The sequence below is a fragment of the Podarcis vaucheri genome (assembly GCF_965113315.1).
Source record: "Podarcis vaucheri genome assembly, chromosome: 2".
NCBI lineage: Eukaryota > Metazoa > Chordata > Lepidosauria > Squamata > Lacertidae > Podarcis > Podarcis vaucheri.
In genome coordinates, this window is record NC_138760.1 from 115268063 (window position 1) to 115288879 (window position 20817).

The 20817-nt window shown below is 41.1% G+C and overlaps 2 protein-coding genes and 1 long non-coding RNA gene across 4 annotated transcripts in view; 2 read left to right on the forward strand and 1 right to left on the reverse strand.

Annotated features, from left to right (window-relative positions):
- LOC309525249 (uncharacterized protein) overlaps window positions 1-20817 on the forward strand; it is a 117030-nt gene that overhangs the window by 73108 nt on the left and 23105 nt on the right. The gene's annotated exons all lie outside the window — the stretch shown is intronic.
- LOC309525018 (uncharacterized protein) overlaps window positions 1-20817 on the forward strand; it is a 210404-nt gene that overhangs the window by 30649 nt on the left and 158938 nt on the right. Inside the window, exon 2 of one of the 2 annotated variants that reach the window (XM_082210347.1) lies at window positions 3175-3337. In XM_082210347.1, the coding sequence (XP_082066473.1) occupies window positions 3238-3337 (100 nt within the window). In that variant the 5' untranslated portion in view covers window positions 3175-3237. Of the gene's footprint in view, window positions 1-1768; window positions 3338-20817 lie in introns of those variants that run through there. The other variant, XR_014216044.1, reaches the window with a different exon arrangement.
- Window positions 1-20817, reverse strand: part of LOC309525506 — a 138792-nt gene that overhangs the window by 8264 nt on the left and 109711 nt on the right. The window lies entirely within an intron of this gene.

Sequence of the window (20817 nt, forward strand, 5' to 3'; positions counted from 1 at the left end):
AGCGCAAAGGCCTCAGTCAGACCATCTGATGCGTCTGACAATGAACTGGAAGAACCACTGTTCACCATTGGTCGTTTTTCTCCTAAGAAGGAGGAGATGAGTCCAGAGGACTTGCGTCTGGTCCGCAGGTCTGAAAGGGCGACCAAAGGCAGACCTCCAAAGAGATTTGCTGATGAGTTTGCTAAGACTGCAACTGCTGTTCTTAGTAGCTCAGAGAAGGTGTGGGAACCTTCAAGCTTCAAAGAGGTTCAGGAGTTAACCTCTAAAGATGCTGAGCCTTGGCTTAATGCCATGAAGGCTGAAGTTGATTCCTTGAACAGGAACCAAACTTGGGAGCTGGTACTGGTAGTCCCAGGAATGAGACTGGTTGGCAGCAAATGGGTCTTCAAGGCCAAGACAGACCAGAATGGCAAGGTTGTCAGACACAAAGCCAGATTGGTTGCCAGAGGTTTTTCACAGGTACCAGGACAGGATTACCACGAGACCTACTCACCCACCATGAAATATGAGAGCGTTCGACTGATGCTCAAGATCGCTGCAGAGGAGAAACTGCATCTTTCCCATCATGACATCAATACAGCTTTTTTGTACGGGATTTTGGGGGAGGAGCTGTACATGCTTCCACCTGATGGAATGCAGATACAGAAGGGAATGGTCTGTAAACTGCGGAAATCCTTATATGGTCTCAAGCAGAGTGCCAGGTGTTGGAACACAAAACTCACTGAGACATTGCTTTCTCTAGGTTTTCACCAGGGCAAAGCTGATTCGTGTGTGTTTGTCAAGGAGGAGGGGCAAAACAAACTGTATTGTTTATGTTTTGTTGATGATCTTCTGATGTTTTGGAAGAATCAGGCTTTTTACCGAAGCACCCTAGCTCAGCTGAAGGAGCACTTTGACATGAAGGATCTTGGTGAGGTATCCAACTATCTTTCTCTGCAGGTGGAGAGGGACCAAGCAGGTAATTTTCTGGTACACCAAACACAGAAAATTGCTGATGTATTAACCAGGTTGAATTTGGTTGATGCAAACCCAGCAGACACACCGATGGTGACAGGTTACCAGGTAGATAGTACTGCTGAAGCGTTTTCTGACACTACGCTGTACAGATGTATTCTAGGCAAGTTGAATTTCATTGCTAGATGTTCAAGACCTGACATAGCTGTAAGCACTAACCTGCTTAGCAGACATGCTAACAATCCTACTGTTCAGGATTGGAAAGCTCTGAAGCGCATAGCCCGCTATTTGAAAGGGACTATGCACTACAGGCTGAGGTTCACCAGTCAGAAGACTGGAGGTCTTGAAATCTTTGCAGATGCTAGTTTTGGAAGTGACACCACGGATGTTACAAGCACTTCTGGAGTATGCTACATGTACAACCACTGTCTGTTTGACTGGTTGTGCAAGAAGCAGACGACAGTGAGCCTAAGTTCCTGTGAAGCAGAACTCAATGCTCTGTCATTTTCACTCATGGATTGTGAATGGTTGATGCAACTGTTTAAGGACATCGGAGTTTATGTGAAATGTCCTATACAAGTGTATCAAGACAATAGATCCTGTTTGGCTTTGCTGAACTCAGAGAGTTGCAAGCAAAGAACCAAGTACTTGCAGATTAAGCTACATCGTGCAAGAGAGTGTATTCAAAAGGGACTGATTCGGGTGTTCTACATGGCAGGAAATGAAATTCCTGCTGATCTGTTGTCTAAGGTTTACGTAAGAGAACAACTTAAGGTTTACGTACAGAAGTTGCAATTGGGTTGAACCACAGGTACTACAGGTTACACGGAAAGGGGGAGGATGTTAGGATATTTCCGTTCGACCTTAAAAGGGAGCAGGCTGTGAGTCACAGAGTCTGCGTATTTCCTGTTGCACAGGATGTTTATGATTCCTATTGCTTTCGTTTCTCTCTGTGCCTGAATACGCTAGCAGGCGGTCATGTTTTTCTTTGTTCTGACCAACGCTGAATAAACTTGTAAATATGCTCTCCTGCTGTGCAACTTTTGCTGTGTGAATTCTGCTGATAGAGTGTGCACCAGCCTAAGAATGTGGCAATCTGCTTCTGAGGCTTCGTGTCGCTAATTGCTGATACTGCGTGACTACGGGAGATCGATGGACGTCCAGAGTCCGGCTGGAGGCAGTGACGGTCGATGTCTCCCTGGCAGTATCCAAACAAAATTCTCTCTCTCCCCCCCCCTGTGGTATCTCATCATCTATCAATCCAAGGAGATATGTCTCTGGTTTGTCTGTTTTTGATATTTTCAACATCTTCTTTAGTTCTTTGTGTACTACTATGCAAAATTTCTTAATTTCCTCACAACTCCACCACATATGTGGTCCAGGCAGTGGTATTTATATAATTTCAAACAAAGCATTTCTATTTCAACCTATCTTATACATCAGAGATGTCCACACGCTGGACCGCGATTGACAGGCAGACCTCTGTGTTGTTTTGGGTCGATTATGAGACCTTTGAAGGCCCCGCCCCCTTTCCGCAAGAACTTCTGCATATGCTCCTATTTCTGTTTTTGCTTGTTTTAATGTTTGTTGTTGCAAAAAGAATTAAATTTTTATTGCATCCCCCGCCTCCTTAAAAAAGTCCCTTTGCAGTTGCACGTTCCTGATATTCATCATTACCTCATTTTATTATAATACACACGCACAACGAGCACTGGCTATTTCTGCTGAATATGTTCTGATGCCTACCACGTTCTATTACGTTGTGATGGTGTGCATATTGGGAACCTGTGTTACATGCAGCCATTTGCGTCATGTGGCGACTCATGTTCCAGCTTTCAGCTGTATCTTTGTGATTCCCAAATTAGCTCTATTTCTGCCTCAACTGGGGGGCGGCAACTTGCAAAATAATCAGTTTCATAAAGCACAGGCTACCATAACTTCTGTATTAGAAGCACACACAAGGATTTAAAGGGGTAGACATTATCACATTTATTGTGGCCCTTTGGGCAACTGCCACAAGGTCACTACTGCCATACCATGCCAGCCTTAGGAAGGGAGACGGGACAGGCAGACGGAAGGTGTTGCCAAAGGTGTTTGAAAATGGGTGGAGGCTCTTGGGAAGAGGGTGCCCAATAGAGGCTTCTACAGGGGCAGCAGAATGTCTTGGGAAGAATCCCTGCAGGAGCTCTGAGACTCCCTTGACTTCTTCCTTCCTCCCAGGAAGCTACAACTTGCCCTGGCTCCTGCGCTCCTCAAGAAGTTGAACCTGCAAGCCTGGTCAGGATGGACGGAGGAAGATGGACAGTTGACCTGGTCAAGCTATCTCCTGCATCCCTCCCTACGACCTCTGAGCATCCCCTCCCGGGACTCTCAGAGAAATCTGGTGAGTTCCAGGGGAGAAGAGATGGGGACATGGATGACTGGATGGTGGAGGGAGAAAGAGGAAAAGATGGAGAGGAGACCAAAGGCAGGAAGGGCCAGGCAGGAAGAAGGGAGGGAGGGAGGGAGGGGTGAGGCCTTCTCTAAAGCAGCTCTTTGTTTTTGGAATCCCTTTCATAAAGTAGTGGGGGCAGATTTTCTTTATGCTTTTAAATCTCTGGTGTTATTTCAAGATTAAGTGACGATAATGATGTTGCACACCAATTCAGAAAAATGGGTGAAGGGGCTATGGAACTGCTTCCCGTCATTATTTATACTTCATATGTTTAAATAGTTTATATTACTTTTATTTTTTTAAGGACTGGGTCAGAGTGATACATTCCACTAGCATCAAAATACAGTAGATGCATGCACCTCCCCAGTTTGGTGGGCTTTTCGGACAAAGGACCTGTTATCATGACACACAATACCTGTGGCTGGAGGCTCTACACATAGGATTGGGCATATGAAGACCAAGGGTGGCCAGTACTATAAGCAAATTGTGTGAACTTACAGAAAGGGGTTGTGTGTGAGAGTGAGTGAGTGGGATAATAATTTATATTGCCCCTGTAATTCTGTCCCTCCATAAACTTACATGGAGATACAGTGGTACAACCTTGGTACAAATTTCAAAATCAGTGCACAAAACCAACAAAGAGACTCACGGGTTTATAGTGGCACCAGCTTTCCTAATCAAGAGTCCACTTTGGCAGATTGCAGCCCACAAAAGCTTAGTTCATAATACCTTTATGAGCCTTTTAGGGCTGCAAAATATGAGTAAACAGAAGTACACGAGACAGTGACTGCCAGCAACTAGGATAGCTTGAAAAAAAGGGATTAGGCTGGTGTCTGTGCTCTGCCCTTGCGGTCCTAGGCAATAATGCCTCATTATGCTAGTTTCTGGAAAGCACAGGAGGGCAGAGGGCTCTTGGCCTGAAATCTTGCTTGCTGGCTTTTGCTTGGCCACTGTGAAAACAGGATGCTGGACTAGGTGGGCCTTTACCCAATCCAGCAGGCTCTGTTTAGGTTCTAATATGTTGCAATATGTTTACAGTTACATGTAGCATAAGAACACTATAGTTTTACTTCTTACTCATAGGGGAGACTGCTGTTGGAGCCTGAGATAATTTCCTCACTTGAAAAAGAAAAAGACAGATATTTCCTATAAGCCAGTCTTATAAGCCAGTTCCACCGTAGATCTCTATTATAAAATGATGGTGCTTTCTTAAGTGTGAATGGGTTGCTCTTGCCATTATCTCATCTTTAGTCCTAAAAATTTGGAACATGGAGACAATGGACAATGGAGTGAAAATAAGAGAAGGTGCACATGGGAATTCACATGTGTTCAGTTCCTTTTTTGTCTTTCTTAAAAGTCTAACAGGATTCTCTCCCCCCCCCACTCCCAAACAGGTGAGGAAGATGACGGTCAGAATTCTATGGAGGCATCTGTGAATTCATTAGGGAGAACAAAGAAACAGTTTAAATGCAGGGAATGTGCTTTAGTCACTGTGGAAGAATGAGGATACACCAACAAACTCACACAGGAGAGAAACCATTTGAATGTATGGAATGTGGAAAGAGCTTCAGTGCAAGTGGTAACATGAGAAGACATCAAGGAACTCATACAGGGGAGAAACCGTTTGAATGCATTGAATGTGGACAGAGCTTCAGTCGTAGTGGAGCCCTTAGAACACATCAACGAACTCACACAGGGGAGAAACCGTTTGAATGTATGGAATGTGGAAAGAGCTTCAGTCGTAGTGGAGTCCTTAGAATACATCAACGAACTCATACAGGGGAGAAACCATTTAAATGCATTGAATGTGGAAAGAGCTTCAGTCGTAGTGGAGTCCTTAGAAGACATCAACGAACTCACACGGGGGAGAAACCATTTAAATGCATTGAATGTGGAAAGAGCTTCAGTGAAAGTGGTCACCTTAGAAGACATCAACGAACTCACACAGGGGAGAAACCATTTAAATGTATTGAATGTGGACAGAGCTTCAGTCGTAGTGGAGACCTTAGAATACATCAACGAACTCACACAGGGGAGAAACCGTTTGAATGCATTGAATGTGGACAGAGCTTCAGTCGTAGTGGAGCCCTTAGAACACATCAACGAACTCACACAGGGGAGAAACCGTTTGAATGTATGGAATGTGGAAAGAGCTTCAGTCAAAGTGGAGACCTTAGAATACATCAACGAACTCACACAGGGGAGAAACCATTTAAATGCATTGAATGCATTGAATGTGGAAAGAGCTTCAGTCAAAGTGGAGCCCTTAGAATACATCAACGAACTCATACAGGGGAGAAACCGTTTGAATGTATGGAATGTGGAAAGAGCTTCAGTCGTAGTGGAGTCCTTAGAATACATCAACAAACTCACACAGGGGAGAAACCATTTAAATGCATTGAATGTGGAAAGAGCTTCAGTCAAAGTTGTGACCTTAGAAGACATCAACGAACTCACACAGGGGAGAAACCATTTAAATGTATTGAATGTGGAAAGAGCTTCAGTGAAAGTGGTCACCTTAGAAGCCATCAACGAACTCACACAGGGGAGAAACCATTTAAATGTATTGAATGTGGAAAGAGCTTCAGTGAAAGTGGTCAACTTAGAATACATCAACGAACTCACACAGGGGAGAAACCATTTAAATGCATTGAATGTGGAAAGAGCTTCAGTCGTAGTGGAGTCCTTAGAATACATCAACGAACTCACACGGGAGAGAAACTATTTAAATTCATTGAATGTGGAAATAGCTTCAGTCACAGTGGAAACCTTAGAAGACATCAACAAACACACGGGGGAGAAACCATTTCAATGCATTGAATGTGGAAAGAACTTCAGACATAGTGGATACCTTAGAATACATCAACGAACTCATACGGCAGAGAAACCATTTAAATGTATTGAATGTGGAAAGGGCTTCAGACGGAGTGCAGACCTTAATATTTATAAGCGAATTCACCCAGGTGACGAGCCATATCAATGTATGCAGTGTTCCACTCAAGGTTCACTCATTACTTCACATCAAGAAACTCATATAGGTGGATATCAATTTTAAGTACATGGAACCCATGTGATGTTTTGGTGTTTGTGTTTAAATTTTTATACACATATATATGTATTAAACTAATGAAGATCACATGTGCTAAATGTACAAAGTAAGTTGCAAGTTGTTGCTAGATAAACGGGGAGAGTGTGAATCTGGAATGCTTAAGGTGTGTGATGAATCTGTTGAGTTTTGACCCCCACCCTTCACTGCCAAAATGATGGGCTGCCCTTGTCCTGTGGATGAGCATCTGTCAGGCTTCAGGGAATTGGCTTCCTTCCCCGTTGGCCATAGATAAGCAGAACAAATGAAAAGGAGTCTTCTTACCAGTTAGGAACTTTAATGATCCCAGCAAGCAAAGAAAGAACCCGTCTTTTAGGAATGGCAGTGCTCCCAATGAAGAGGTCCACCCCCTCACATCCCTAGTCACCCCGTCACTTCTGCGTGTCATAATCTTAGCTAGTTCCCTCTGTGTTTTCCGTCCTGCCACTTTCGCAGCTCTCCCCTACCTTGGGGAAAGCGGATGGATGCTTCCTTGCAAGGCTAGTTTTTGTTTCTCCTGAGTGTGCGCCTGTAATTAGCGAGCGTGCTTTTAACTGGAGTGCATCCCTTTGTCTTGGAGTGCAAGATGATTCAGGAGGCCTTAGAGCGAAGCACGTGTATCGCACATGTGCCTTGAGAGCAATGGTGGAGGGACGGTCGGGGTGCTTAAAAGTAGGCTGTTGTTTTGTTAGGGGAGGTGTCTTAGCGGCGTCGAACAGGAAGAGCCAACCCGCGCCTACAGGATACATGTGCTTGCTACTTTTTATTGGAAGATGGGCAGTGGAAGTGGCACATGCTTGTGCTAAAAGCAGATCTAATGAAGATTAAGTTAATGGCAACCTTTTTTTAAATTCATATTCTTTATTGATTAAAAAAAATTGCATGTCTATACAAATATTATAGGGACGCGGGTGGCGCTGTGGGCTAAAGCCTCAGCGCCTAGGGCTTGCCGATCGACAGGTCGGCGGTTCGAATCCCCGCGGCGGGGTGCGCTCCCGCTGCTCGGTCCCAGCGCCTGCCAACCTAGCAGTTCGAAAGCACCCCCGGGGGCAAGTAGATAAATAGGTACCGCTTACCAGCGGGAAGGTAAACGGCGTTCCGTGTGCGGCTCTGGCTCGCCAGAGCAGCGTTGTCACGCTGGCCACGTGACCCGGAAGTGTCTCCGGACAGCGCTGGCCCCCGGCCAATAAATGTGAGATGGGCGCACAAACCCCAGAGTCTGTCAAGACTGGCCCGTTCGGGCAGGGGTACCTTTACCTTTACCTTACAAATATTATGTACTATCTCTTAACAGGTAGAAAATAAGAGAATAATATAATATAGAAAATTTATAAATAAAAAATAAATATGTAACAAAGGTAAGAAACCAAGAAATAATAATAAGAAAAAAGACAAAGTTATTTACATAGTAAAAGTACTCAACGACACAATCTCCCATCCTTCTCATTATACTGTTTCATATAACATTCTTTTTTCCCAAATAATTTTTATTAACAGGCCAATCAAATCACATTAATTCCAAATTACACAGCCAAATTTTTAATTTTCTGTTGGCGGTACCCATGCTTCGAGCTCAAAATGGGATCCAAACATCTCTCTTGCTGCTGTTTTAGTGTACACAGCTCTGTACAAACAGTATTCACAGTTCTGTTCAATCTTCTCTTTGTTATTTTCCTCATCGATATAACATTTTTTTTTACACAGGCTTACATTATGTAATATCATTTCTTTCTGCTTTGTATTCATTCCTTTGATCTTTTTCTTTACAAATATCACTCAATTTCTGCTCATATGGAGTTATTTGTACAATAAAGTTTTACATAATTCTTAAATGTTATCCATTCTCTAGTTGTTTTTTGTTTCCATATTCCTCTAACTGATGTCGTCAGTTTTGCTAATAAGATGAGTATCTGCCAATCTGTAATCTCTGGGAGCCTTTCATTTCTCCTTGCTATAAGGGTTCTAGCTGCTGTTATACAATAGATAAAGAATGATCTTATAACTTTTTAAATTTCTGATGGTAATATACCAAGTAGCGATATCTTTGGCGTTGTTTTTTTTAAAAGTAATTTTAAATAGTTTCTTAAACTCGTTATAAATATCATTCCAGTATTTGCCAATGGCTACACAGATCCACCTGAGTGACGCGGGTGGCGCTGTGGGTAAAACCTCAGTGCCTAGGACTCGCCGATCGTCAGGTCGTCAGTTCGAATCCCTGTGACGGGGTGAGCTCCCGTTGCTCGGTCCCAGCGCCTGCCAACCTAGCAGTTTGAATGCACCCCAGCTGCAAGTAGATAAATAGGGACCGCTTACTAGCGGGACGGTAAATGGTGTTTCCGTGTGCTGCACTAGCTCGCCAGATGCAGCTTGTTACGCTGGCCACGTGACCCGGAAGTGTCTCCAGACAGCGCTGGCCCCCGGCCTCTTAAGTGAGATGGGCGCACAACCCTAGAGTCAGACACGGCTGGCCCGTACGGGCAGGGGTACCTTTACCTTTACACAGGTCCACCACATATGATAGTATGACCCCTCCTCTTTTAAACATGTTGATGTTTTCACTTTATACATTTTAGCAAGCTTTTTGGGGGTAAGATGCCATCTATATACCACTCCCTGCAAGGCCTTTCCCACGTGGCCTAGGGGGCAGGGCCCAGACTCACCCAGCCCAACTATGTGAAATATGTATTCTGTAGTTGACCTCCTTTGTAATGTTTTACTTTGAAATCTTTTAAGATAATATTTTAGTTTTCTGTTATGTTGCTTTGAATGTATACTCTATACAGTAGTAAGTTGGGATAAAAACACCTCGGGTGACAAACACTTCAGGTTACAAACTCCACTAACCCGGAGGTAGTACCTCAGGTTGAGAACTTTACCTCAGGATGAGAACGTAAATTGCACGGCGGCAGCGGGAGGCCCCATTAGCTAAAGTACCTCAAGTTAAGAACAGTTTCAGGTTAAGAATGGACCTCCAGAACCAATTAAGTTCTTAACCCGAGGCACCACTGTATTTCACTCTTTTCAAATTGTTTTATTTATGTTTTATTGATTTAATATGCTGTAAACCGCTTTGAGGTTTTTCTTAAAAATATAAAGCAGTATAGAAATGAAATAAATAATAATAATATAGAGCAGGTATATCCAACATGGGGTTGCTCACATGTTGGGCAACAACTCTTATAATCCTCAGTCCGTAGGGCCAAGTTTGATGGGAGTTGTATTTCAAAAGCTCAGGGGTTTAAAATCTCATGTTTCTTACTGAGGCATCTGATCAAGGCCTGTATTTTAAAATGAGCTTAAAGATTTGCAAATGTTTCATGCCAGGCAGAAAACCAGCTGGCTTTGGCAGATGTTTATCTTCCTGAACAGGGCCCCCCTGATTTATAGCAGGAGACAAAATTCTCAAAGTTGTAAAAGGGAATTACAGGCTGGAAGCAAAGGTTACACTGACCCTACATATTACAGAATACAATCAAGCTGCAAAAACAATAATTAAAGTTGGTAAATAGTAAGATAATACCATGTGCCTTCCATCAGACTAGCCACATTTTCCTAAGGTTAAAGGGCAAGAGCTAATGGGAAAAGCAGCTGGCTGGAAAAGGGGGGGTGTAAACTGAAGAGGCTTTCTTTTGAGGCTGTAAACTGAGTTCCTTTTTTATCTTGCAAAGGCCTATTCTTCTAAAAAGCTATCTGTTAATGTATGAGATTTGTTGGCTTAAATGTAACTATGCAAAGGATTTAGAAAGTAAGAAATGTTAGATTCTTATGTTAGATTCTTATTTCATTGATGGTGTATGAGAATGTGAACCCAAGATCTCTGTAAGACCATGAGCCATCTGTTTTAGCCATCTGTTTTGGAATGGAGGGGAAAGGGGCAAAAGGTGATCTGGTAATTAAGGTGCCTTGTCGAGGCAAATGTTAGATATATGGCTACTTGTTTGCCATTTATGGATAGAAGGAAATATAGCTCTTTGTCTCCCATAAAAGGTAATAGGAAATGGGTGTATCTTTTATGATTGGTTCTAGCAAACAGCCAATAGGAATTTCAACCAGGCTGATTGGACAGAGGCAGCCAAAGGAGGAGCAAGGGGGCGAGGAAATATAAGTGCTGACCATCAGGGCTGGAGTGTGCAGAGCTTTGGTAACCATATACCACTGTGTCTATCATTTATATGTCTGACAAATAAATTATTTTAATTTCTATTGCTGCGTTGAATATTTCATTCCAGCTAAGCGTTGACCACAAGCAGGGTGCTACATTACAACTTGTCATCATGAATAATTTTAGGTAAAACTTTTGTTGATACAGAACTCATTTTTAGCTTCCAGGAGCAGCTGGTCACTTCTGCTTTATAAAGAAACCCAAATATATTGAAACACTTTACATTAAAACCAAATTTCAGAACAGATACAAACATATTTTTTTTAAAAAAAAACACACCTTTTTTTTTTACTTTACAAACCATTATCTTCTCAATCCAAGATTTGCTTTTCATATGTATAAAAATACTTGGTTAGCAACTATTTACAGAAATAAAAAAAAAGCTACAATAAAAGCATTATCAGCATTTAAAAAGAAATGCTAGTGGTTGTTCAAGGCATTGAGTTACAAATGAAGGCAAAGATCCAACCATTGCTAGGTAGAGCCTGGAGACATAATCCTAGAATCAACCCCTGCCCCCCCCAGCCCGCTTTTGCCTCTAAATGTACTTCGCTATGGCGAAGCGGAGACCCTCGTGAAAAAATCACAGACAGAGGAAGCCTGTGACCGTGGGACTCAGCGGGCACTGTTAGCGCCCCCCCAAATTGTGAAGGGACCTCGCAAGGGGTTCCGGAGCGGGACGGGGTTGGCGCGGTGCTGTGAGTCGATCACTCTTTCCGTGGGGTGAAGCCGCTAAGCTGTTGCCGGAGAGCGCTGACCTTTTTTCTGGGACCATTCGGCTCTTAAACAACTACCCGTGAGTAGGTGAAGTTTTACGAACTTGAGATTAATGGGGGGGGGAGTTTGAATTTGGCACTGAATCGGGAAGGCGCAACCAGGAAGTCCGTCTCCCGGCTTTGTTTAAGATTCTAAAGCAAAGACTTTCAATTCTAATGTGCTGGAGAATGGAACTATAAAGATCTAAATCTGAGCATCAAAGAGAAGAATTCCTCCTCAAGTAAAGAGAGGGGGAAGAGGATAAATTTGACTGTTATCCTTTCATCTGTGGATTTACAAAAAAAAAACCTATTGAACTCCCGGTAATGGGCTGCCAAGCTGTTAGAATTGTCAGGCTGCTTTGAACTGCTACATTGAAACTTGCATTATTTGGAGACATTATAATTTTGGTAAGATCAACTCTGCAAAAAGTTAAAGGTTTTGGAAGGTTTTCTAAGGACTTGCAACTGTTGTTAATTCTTAAGGGACACTTTGAAAGTTGGGAAAGACTGTGACTTTAAAGATAAACATAGTGTCCCCCTAGAGGAACATTGAAACTGTGCATTTACTGGGGGAATTTTCCATCTCTGACTTTGGGGATTTTCCATGGGAAGAGTTGACCGTGAGACTGACCTTGACTCACAGACAGAAGTGGGATGACAGGCAGAACAACAAGGTCATCTAAAACCAAAACACAGCAGCCTAGCATAATTTCTCAGCTACGCAGATCATCTGTTCCCAGTCTTTCTGTGGCACAGGAGGAAGAGTTAGATAAAATTAGGCCTAAAGGAATGGCTTCAGGAGAGGATTTTACCTCGATGTTAAATAAAATTTATGAAAAATTGGATGGCCTAAGTAAGCAAGTGACTGAACAATCAACTAAAATTGACCAAAACACGGCTAGTATTAATAATTTGAGCCAGCAAGTTAATTTAAACACACAATCTATTGGGAAATTATTGGAAGATACTGCGTCAAACCGTAAAATTGCTGAGGAGGCTAAAGAGAAAGTAGAGGCTGTGCAAGAAGAAATAAAGCCGATGCGTAAACAGATTGGAGAACATCAGGCACTTCTGTCTATGATAGAACTGAAAAATAAAGAGAATAATTTGAGGATCAGGGCAGTACCAGAACTTGAAAAAGAGAATTTAATTGAGTACTTGACACAGGAATTTGCAGAATTTTGGTCTCTGGAAGAGGATAAAGCCTTTAAAATAGTAAGTGCATTCAGACTTGGAAAGGGAGGGAGGAAAATCAAGTCGAGAGACTGTTTGATCTCCCTCAGAACGAAGGAGGAGAGAGATAAGATACTGAGTGTGCACTTTCAGAAGACCTTGGAGATCAAAGACTCAAGAGTGGAAATTTATAAGGATATTCCGAAACATCTACTTGAACTCAGAACTAATTACGGAGATTTAGTGGCCCTATTGAGAAGCAGTAAAATTGTTTTTAGGTGGGAATTCCCCCAGGGGCTGTCTTTTACTTTCAAAGGGAAAAAAGTTAGAATAAGATTAGTTGAAGACAAGGAAAAAAATTTGAGTGATTACGGAGAAGACCTTCAAAAAGTGGATTGAGGAAGAACTAAGAGCCTTAAGATCTGGACCATTAAGCTCTGTACTAGCACCTTTGGGAACTGACAAGTCTGGGAAAGTGATACCACCGTCAAAGGAGGAAGAACTTTTGGGAGCAGTAGGAGGGAAATAGAACTACCACATTATGTCTCTGCAACTATTAAGTTGGAACATTCATGGTTTGAACTCCCCAGAGAAGAGGAGGAAAGTTTTCCATTTATTAAAAAAGGAGCAATTGGACTTAATTTGTCTACAGGAAACACGTGTGATTAGGCTACACAGGAAAGTATTGATTAATAAAAGACTGGGCAAGAGTTTATCTCATCGGACAAGGTTAAAAAGAGAGGAGTCGTCATTTATGCAAAAGAAAGCCTATCACCAAAATTTCTTTTTAAAGATGAACAAGGAAGAATTTTGGCAATTGAAATTCAAGCCCAAGGAGAAAATTTTTTGATTTTAGGAATCTATGCACCAAATGAGGGGAAATCGGAGTTTTACAAGAAGTTGCATGAGACAATGTTGGATTATATGGACTACAACAACATCATCATGATGGGAGATATGAATGGAGTGGTATCCATGAACATGGACAAGGCACAGAAACAGTTTGTAACAAAAGAGGGCAGACTACCGAAAACGTTTTTTGAACTGACTGACAATATGGACTTGATTGATATCTGGAGAACTAAGAACCCCCTAGGAAGAGAAGGTACATTCTTTTCTGAAGCCAAAATGACATGGACTAGAATTGACCAAATATGGATAACTAGAGGACTGGCACCTAAGACAAGAAAGGTGGAAATCTGCCCAAAAACTTGCTCCGACCATAATGCTGTAAAGATGGAAATGAAATTAACTCCAATCGGTTCCTTTAGATGGAAGATGAATGACACCTTACTAAGAGACCAAGAGATTATCAAGAAGGCCCAAAAGACTTTGAGACACTATTTCAAAGTAAACTTGAAAACTACGGTTGAAAGAAGAGTAATCTGGGACGCAAGCAAAGCAGTTATGAGAGGGTTTCTGATTCAACAGAATGCAATAAAAAAGAGAACTCAAAATGAGAAAAAAGACAAAATTCTGGAGAAAATAAAAGGAGAGAAGAAATTAAGATCGAAACCAAAGTCACAAGAGATTCTGAGAGAAATTAAGTTATATCAAGTACAATATATGAAACTGATAAATCAGGAAGTAGAATGGAAAATTAAACAGATGAGACAAAAGACATTTGAGTCGGCTAATAAATGTGGAAAACTGCTAGCGTGGCAGTTGAAAAAAAGACAGAAGTTAAATACTATTACAAATCTTGAGATAGAAGGAAAGGACATTCAGAATCCAGTGGAGATTAGAAGGTGCTTCCAGAGATACTTTAAGCAACTTTACACACAAGGGCCACAGAAAGAGACTGACATAGATCAATTTTTAAGAACCAACGGATTACAAAAAATTTCTCAGGAAAAAAGGATAATGCTGAACCACAAAATTACAGAACAGGAGATTGAAGGTGCCATTCAGAATATGCAACTGGGGAAATCTCCAGGGCCAGACGGGTTAACTGCAAAATATTATAAATCTTTGAAAGATTGGTTAATTCAACCATTAAAGCAGGTTTGCAACGAGATTTTGGAGGGGAAGAAGGCGCCTGAGTCGTGGAAATAAGCTTTTATTACACTTATACCGAAAACTGAGTCTGAAAAGACACAACTTAAGAATTACCGCCCCATATCCCTGTTAAATGTGGATTACAAAATTTTTGCTGACATTTTGGCTAATAGATTAAAAAAGGTACTTGTTGAAGAGATACATAAGGACCAAGCTGGCTTTCTCCCAGGTAGACACTTGTCTGACAATACAAGAAATATAATTTACATTTTGGAGAAATTACAAGTGAATATTAATATAAAAGCAGTTTTAATTTTTATTGATGTGGAGAAGGCCTTTGACAATATTTATTGGAAGTTTATGAAGAAAAATCTCCAGGGAATGGGGGTGGGACAAGGGTTTGAAAATGGTATATGTGCAATTTATTCAGAACAAAAGGCCAAATTGATAGTTAATAATGTGGTGACAGAAGAATTCAAGATAGAAAAAGGAACACGACAGGGTTGCCCTATCTCTCCATTACTTTTTATTTCGGTCCTGGAGGTTTTGCTGAACATGATTAGAAGGGACCGTCTGATTAAAGGTATTCAGGTCGGAGTTAAACAATATAAATTGAAAGCTTTTGCAGATGACCTGGTTTTGACGTTACAGGAGCCAGAATCTAGTACGAAAAGGGTATTAGAACTGATTCAAGAATTTGGTCATGTGGCAGGATTTAAGTTGAACAAGCCAAAAACTAAGGTTTTGGAGGAAAATTTAACACCAATGGAAAAAGAAAGGTTTCAGAATGAGACAGGTTTGACTGTGGTTAAGAAAGTGAAATACCTGGGGATTAACATGACAGCAAAAAAATTGAATTTATTCAAAGACAATTATGAGAAATGTTGGTTAGAAGTTAAAAAAGATTTAGAAGTTTGGTCAAAATTGAAGCTTTCCTTGTTGGGTCGAATTGCAGCTATAAAGATGAATGTTTTGCCAAAAATGTTATTTTTGTTTCAAACTTTGCAGATTGTGGACAAGATGGACTGTTTCAAGAAGTGGCAGAGAGATATTTCTAGATTTGTCTGGCAGGGCAAAAAGCCCAGAATAAAATTTAAAATATGACTGATGCAAAGGAAAGAGGTGGGTTTGCCCTGCCAGACATTAAACTTTACTATGAATCAGCAGCATTCTGCTGGTTGAAAGACTGGCTGCTTCTTGAGAACACAGACATTTTGGACTTAGAAGGATTTAACAACGTTTTTGGGTGGCATGCATATTTGTGGTACGACAAGGTTAAAGCACATAAAGCATTTAAAAACCATATTGTCAGGAAAGCATTGTTTAATGTCTGGATAAGAAACAAAGATCTATTGGAAAACAAAACCCAAGGTGGCTGTCACCTATGGAAGCAAAGGCTTTGAAAAGACTCAATATGGAGGCCAAATGGCCGAAATATTGGGAGATATTAGAACAAGAAGGAGATATGCTTGGCAGGGGGTTGGACTCGATGGCCCTTGTGGTCTCTTCCAACTCTATGATTCTATGATTCTATGATATATTGAAATTGCAGTTTCGAGAAACTAAAAGACAAAGTGCGAGATTGGTTGCATTATCATCAAATTAGAGAGGCCTATAATTTGTACAAAAAAATGGGCTTCCAGGTGGAAAAATCAAAATTGGAAACAGAACTGTTAGAACCTAAAACTAAGATACTATCAAGAATGTATAACTTGCTGTTAAAATGGAACACACAGGATGAAACGGTTAAATCAGCTATGATTAAATGGGCGCAAGACATTGGTCATAACATCATGTTTGCTGACTGGGAAAAGTTGTGGACCACCGGTATGAAATTTATGGCATGTAATGCCCTAAGAGAGAATATTATGAAAATGATTTACAGGTGGTACATGACCCCAGTCAAGCTTGCAAAAATTTATCATTTGCCTGATAATGTTGGAAATGTAAAGAAACTGAGGGTACATTCTTTCACCTTTGGTGGACGTGCCTAAAGATTAAGGCTTTCTGGGAAATGATCTATAATGAACTGAAAAAAGTATTTAAATATACCTTCCTTAAGAAACCAGAGGCCTTTCTCCTGGGCATGGTCGGCCAATTGGTGTCAAAGAAAGATAGAACATTTTTTATGTATGCAACAACAGCAGCAAGAATACTCATCGCAAAGTATTGGAAGACACAAGATTTGCCCACCCTGGAAGAATGGCAGATGCAAGTGATGGACTATATGGAGATGGCAGAAATGACCGGCAGAATCCGAGACCTGGGAGAAGAGTCGGTGGAAGAGGATTGGAAGAAGTTCAAAGTCTACCTGCAGAAACATTGTAAAATTTTTGAATGTTAAAATGATGTTGGATATAAAAATAATATGGCATTAGTGATAAAGTTAAAAAGTGTATGCAAAAATGACTAAAAGAAAAGGGGCGAAAGACTAGAGTAATATTATGTCAAATTTAAATAATATGGCACAAGGGATTAAGTTATAAGGAATAGGTAAGAATCGATTTAAAAAGAGAAGAAAGATAGGAGACATAATAGAGTGAACTATATAATTATAAATGAGATTTGAAAGAGGGTAAGGATTTGCTGAATTTGATTGGCTAAAGAGGAAGTCAAGAAAGAAGGGTTAAACAAGTATGAAGTTAAAAACTGGATTTTTTCTTTTTTATGTTTTTATTGTCTTTTGGGGGTATTTTTTCTCTTTTATGTATTATTTTGTATGTCTATTTTCTTTTTCTATGTTGTATGTATCATAAGTGCTTTTTTTTGTAAAACTTTAATCAACATCTTTCCCCCAAAAAAATCTTTCTGAAGGCCTTGTCTTCTTCAGCCCAGGTAGGCCTTGGAATTCAGAATGCTTTGGAACGGAATTAACGCGACAGAAGCAAGAGGATGGGCAATGAATTCTGATTGCTTGCTTGGAACAGAAATGTATTTGGAAGACACTGTGCTGAAGAGGTATATTTGCAAAAAGCAAAAAAGCCTCACAGCCCACTCCACAAATTAAAGCAATCTTAACAAACTACAGCTCCCAGAATTCTTTGGGGGAAGCCATGACTGTTTAAAGTGGTATAGTGCCCTTGAAGGACAGAGATGCCCTTGAAGGACAGAGATGCCTCAGCTTTCTAAATCTTGGTTGCCAACCTCATCTCTGATGCCAAGCTAGGTCTAGAGGTGTGAGGCTGCATGTCTGCTGCTGCAACTGATTCCTGTATAAAATATACACCACGGTTGGGTTGAAACGGCACTCTTTACACTTACCTGGTTTGCACATGGTGTTAATGTGCCAAGGGTGGAGAACTTCAGACCCGGGGGGCCAAATGCACATGTGGTCTGTGGTCCTCTGAATTCACTGCTCTGAATCCATGGCTCTGCTTCGCCCCTTAGCAAGCGGGGGTGTACCTTTCAACTCTTGACAATGCCTCCTCCCTCTTTGGTAGAAGGCAGATAGTTGTGTGTGTATCAGATATAACTTCCTCTAGAAAGGCAAAAGTTGCGCTCCTTGTTTGACCCACCTTTGCCTCTCTCACCCTGCCCAGCCCTGGCATGTGGCCTCTGGAAGGCGATCCAGGAGGGAATCTGGCCCTTGGTCTGAAAAACAGTGGAAGCTTCCAAACTGACAGTTGTGCAAGAGCATGCAAACCTAAGGCCTGCCCACTGTGAGATTTTGACCAGCTTCTGCTCATCTGAAGCCGAAGCTGATACTGGCCCATCTTATCTTGAGCCCAAACAGCGTAGTCCACACAGCGGAAGGATAAGCAGTATGTGCCACATTCTTAATTTTTTATTTACACTTCTATGCTGAGAGAATACAAACATGCATCTTGCCTCTGCGAGAGCAGAGAAGCAACTCCTCTCAGAAACAAAGAACACCGAGAGAAACAGTGAAAAACAGGAAACCAGTGAACGTCACATCCAGTCTCCCATTCCCGTGGGAACCCAACGGTAACGCTGACTGTGGAATGTAAACAACTGTCTTGTGACAAGCATTTTGCTGCACAGTGAAGGAAGCAGAAACCAACATCCTCCCCTTTCTGTGAACATCACTGGGCAGCATGTTCGTATAATATCAGTACAAACCCAACTTCTGCACATAGGTACAGTGTTGATCCCTTGACACAATCTTGGACAATACATCAGCAGGAATTTCATTACCTGGCATATAGGACACCGTTATGAGTCCCTTCTGAATACGTTCCCTAGCATGTTGCAGTTTCAATTGCAAATGCTTCGTGCTTTGCTTACAACCTTCAGAATTCAGCAAAGCCAAACATGCTTTATTGTCCTGGTAAACCTGGATTGGACATTTGACAGGAATTTTCATGTCTTTGCACAATTGTAACAACCATTCACAATCTTTAAGTGAATAAGACAGTGCATTCAGTTCAGCTTCACAAGTACTTAAGCTAACTGTTGTTTGCTTCTTGCATGACCAATCAAATAGACCCTGATTGTACATGTAGCAAACTCCAGACGTACTTTTCCTGTCTGTAGTGTCACTTCCAAAACTTGCATCTGCAAATATCTCAAGGCCACCAGACTTCTGATTGTTAAATCTCAGTCTGTAATGCATAGTGCCTTTCAAGTAGCGTGCTATGCGTTTCAGAGCTTTCCAATCCTTAACAGTAGGATTGTTGACTTGTCTGCTTAGCAAATTGCAGCTAACAGCAATGTCAGGTCTTGAACACCTGGCAATGAGGTTTAGTTTGCCTAGCACACTTCTGTACAGTGTAGTGTCAGAAAATGCTTCTTCAGTGTCATCTACCTGATAACCTGTTGTCATTGGTGTGTCTACAGGGTTAGCATCCATCAGGTTTAGTTTGCTTAACACATCAGCAATTTTCCGTGACTGGTGTACTAGAATGTTACCATCTTGATCTCTCTCTATTTCCAGAGATAGGTAGTTGTTTACCTCACCAAGATCTTTCATGTCAAAGTGCTCTTTCAGTTCAACTAGGGCGTTATTGTACATTGTGACATCCTTCCAAAAGAATAAAATATCATCAACATAAAACAAGCAATACAGCTTCTTTTGCCCCTCCTCTTTGACAAATACACACGGATCAGCTTTCCCTTGCTGAAAACCTAGAGAAAACAATACTTCAGTGAGTTTTGTGTGCCAACACCATGCACTTTGAGACCATAAAGGGATTTCTTCAGAGCACAAACAAATCCCTGTTCTACCTGTACGCCATCAGGTGAAAGCATATAAAGAGATTCAGCTAGAGACCTGTACAAAAATGCTGTATTCACATCATGGTGAATAACGTGTAGATTCTCCTCTGCAGCCAGCTTGAGCATAAGCCTAATGCTCTCATACCTCACGGTGGGTGAGTAGGTCTTGTGATAGTCTTTTTTTTTATAATAATTTTTATTGCATTTTTTTCCAAATTACAGAAAGAACCAAGGAAGGAAACAACACAAAAAATAGAGAGAAAGAAAGAAAGAAAGAAAAAAAGAAAAAAAAAACAGAAAATCCCGACCATTTCAATACCTCATTTCAAATTTCTGTTGGACTTCCCCGCATCTCCCGCATAATGCATTCTTGACAATAAAGTTATCAGCAAATTATACCCTTATTTCGTGTGTTTCTTTGTGTTTTCAATTGCAGTTTAAGTTTAAACCTCTTATTTTCCATTTACTCTAAGAATTTAACATGTTATCATTTTTACCCATTTAAACTTTGGTTCTTTCATAAATGTTATCCAATTTCATAAATAATTAAATTTTCGTTGCTGGGGCTAACATTCCAAGTCATACGGCATCTTAAGATTCATATAACTTATAGTACTTTTGGAAATAGTCTTTAAATTTTTTCCAGTCCTCCTCCATTGCCTCTTCTCCCAAGTCTCGGATCCTTGCAGTCATCTCGGCTAGTTCCATGTAGTTCATCAATTGCGTCTGCCAGTCCTCCAGTGTGGGCAAATCTTGGGTCTTCCAATGCTTAGCGATAAGGATTCTTGCTGCTGTTGTAGCATACATAAAAAAAGTTCTATCCTTTTTTAACACCTTCTGGCCGACAATGCCCAGAAGGAAGGCCTCCGGTTTCTTAGGGAAGGTGTACTTAAACACCTTTTTTAACTCGTTGTAAATCATTTCCCAGAAGGCCTTCAATCTTGGACAAGTCCACCAAAGGTGAAAGAATGTCCCCTCAGCTTCCTTACATTTCCAGCATTTATTATCGGACAAATGGTATATCTTAGCCAGCTTGACCGGGGTCATGTACCACCTGTATACCATTTTCATAATATTT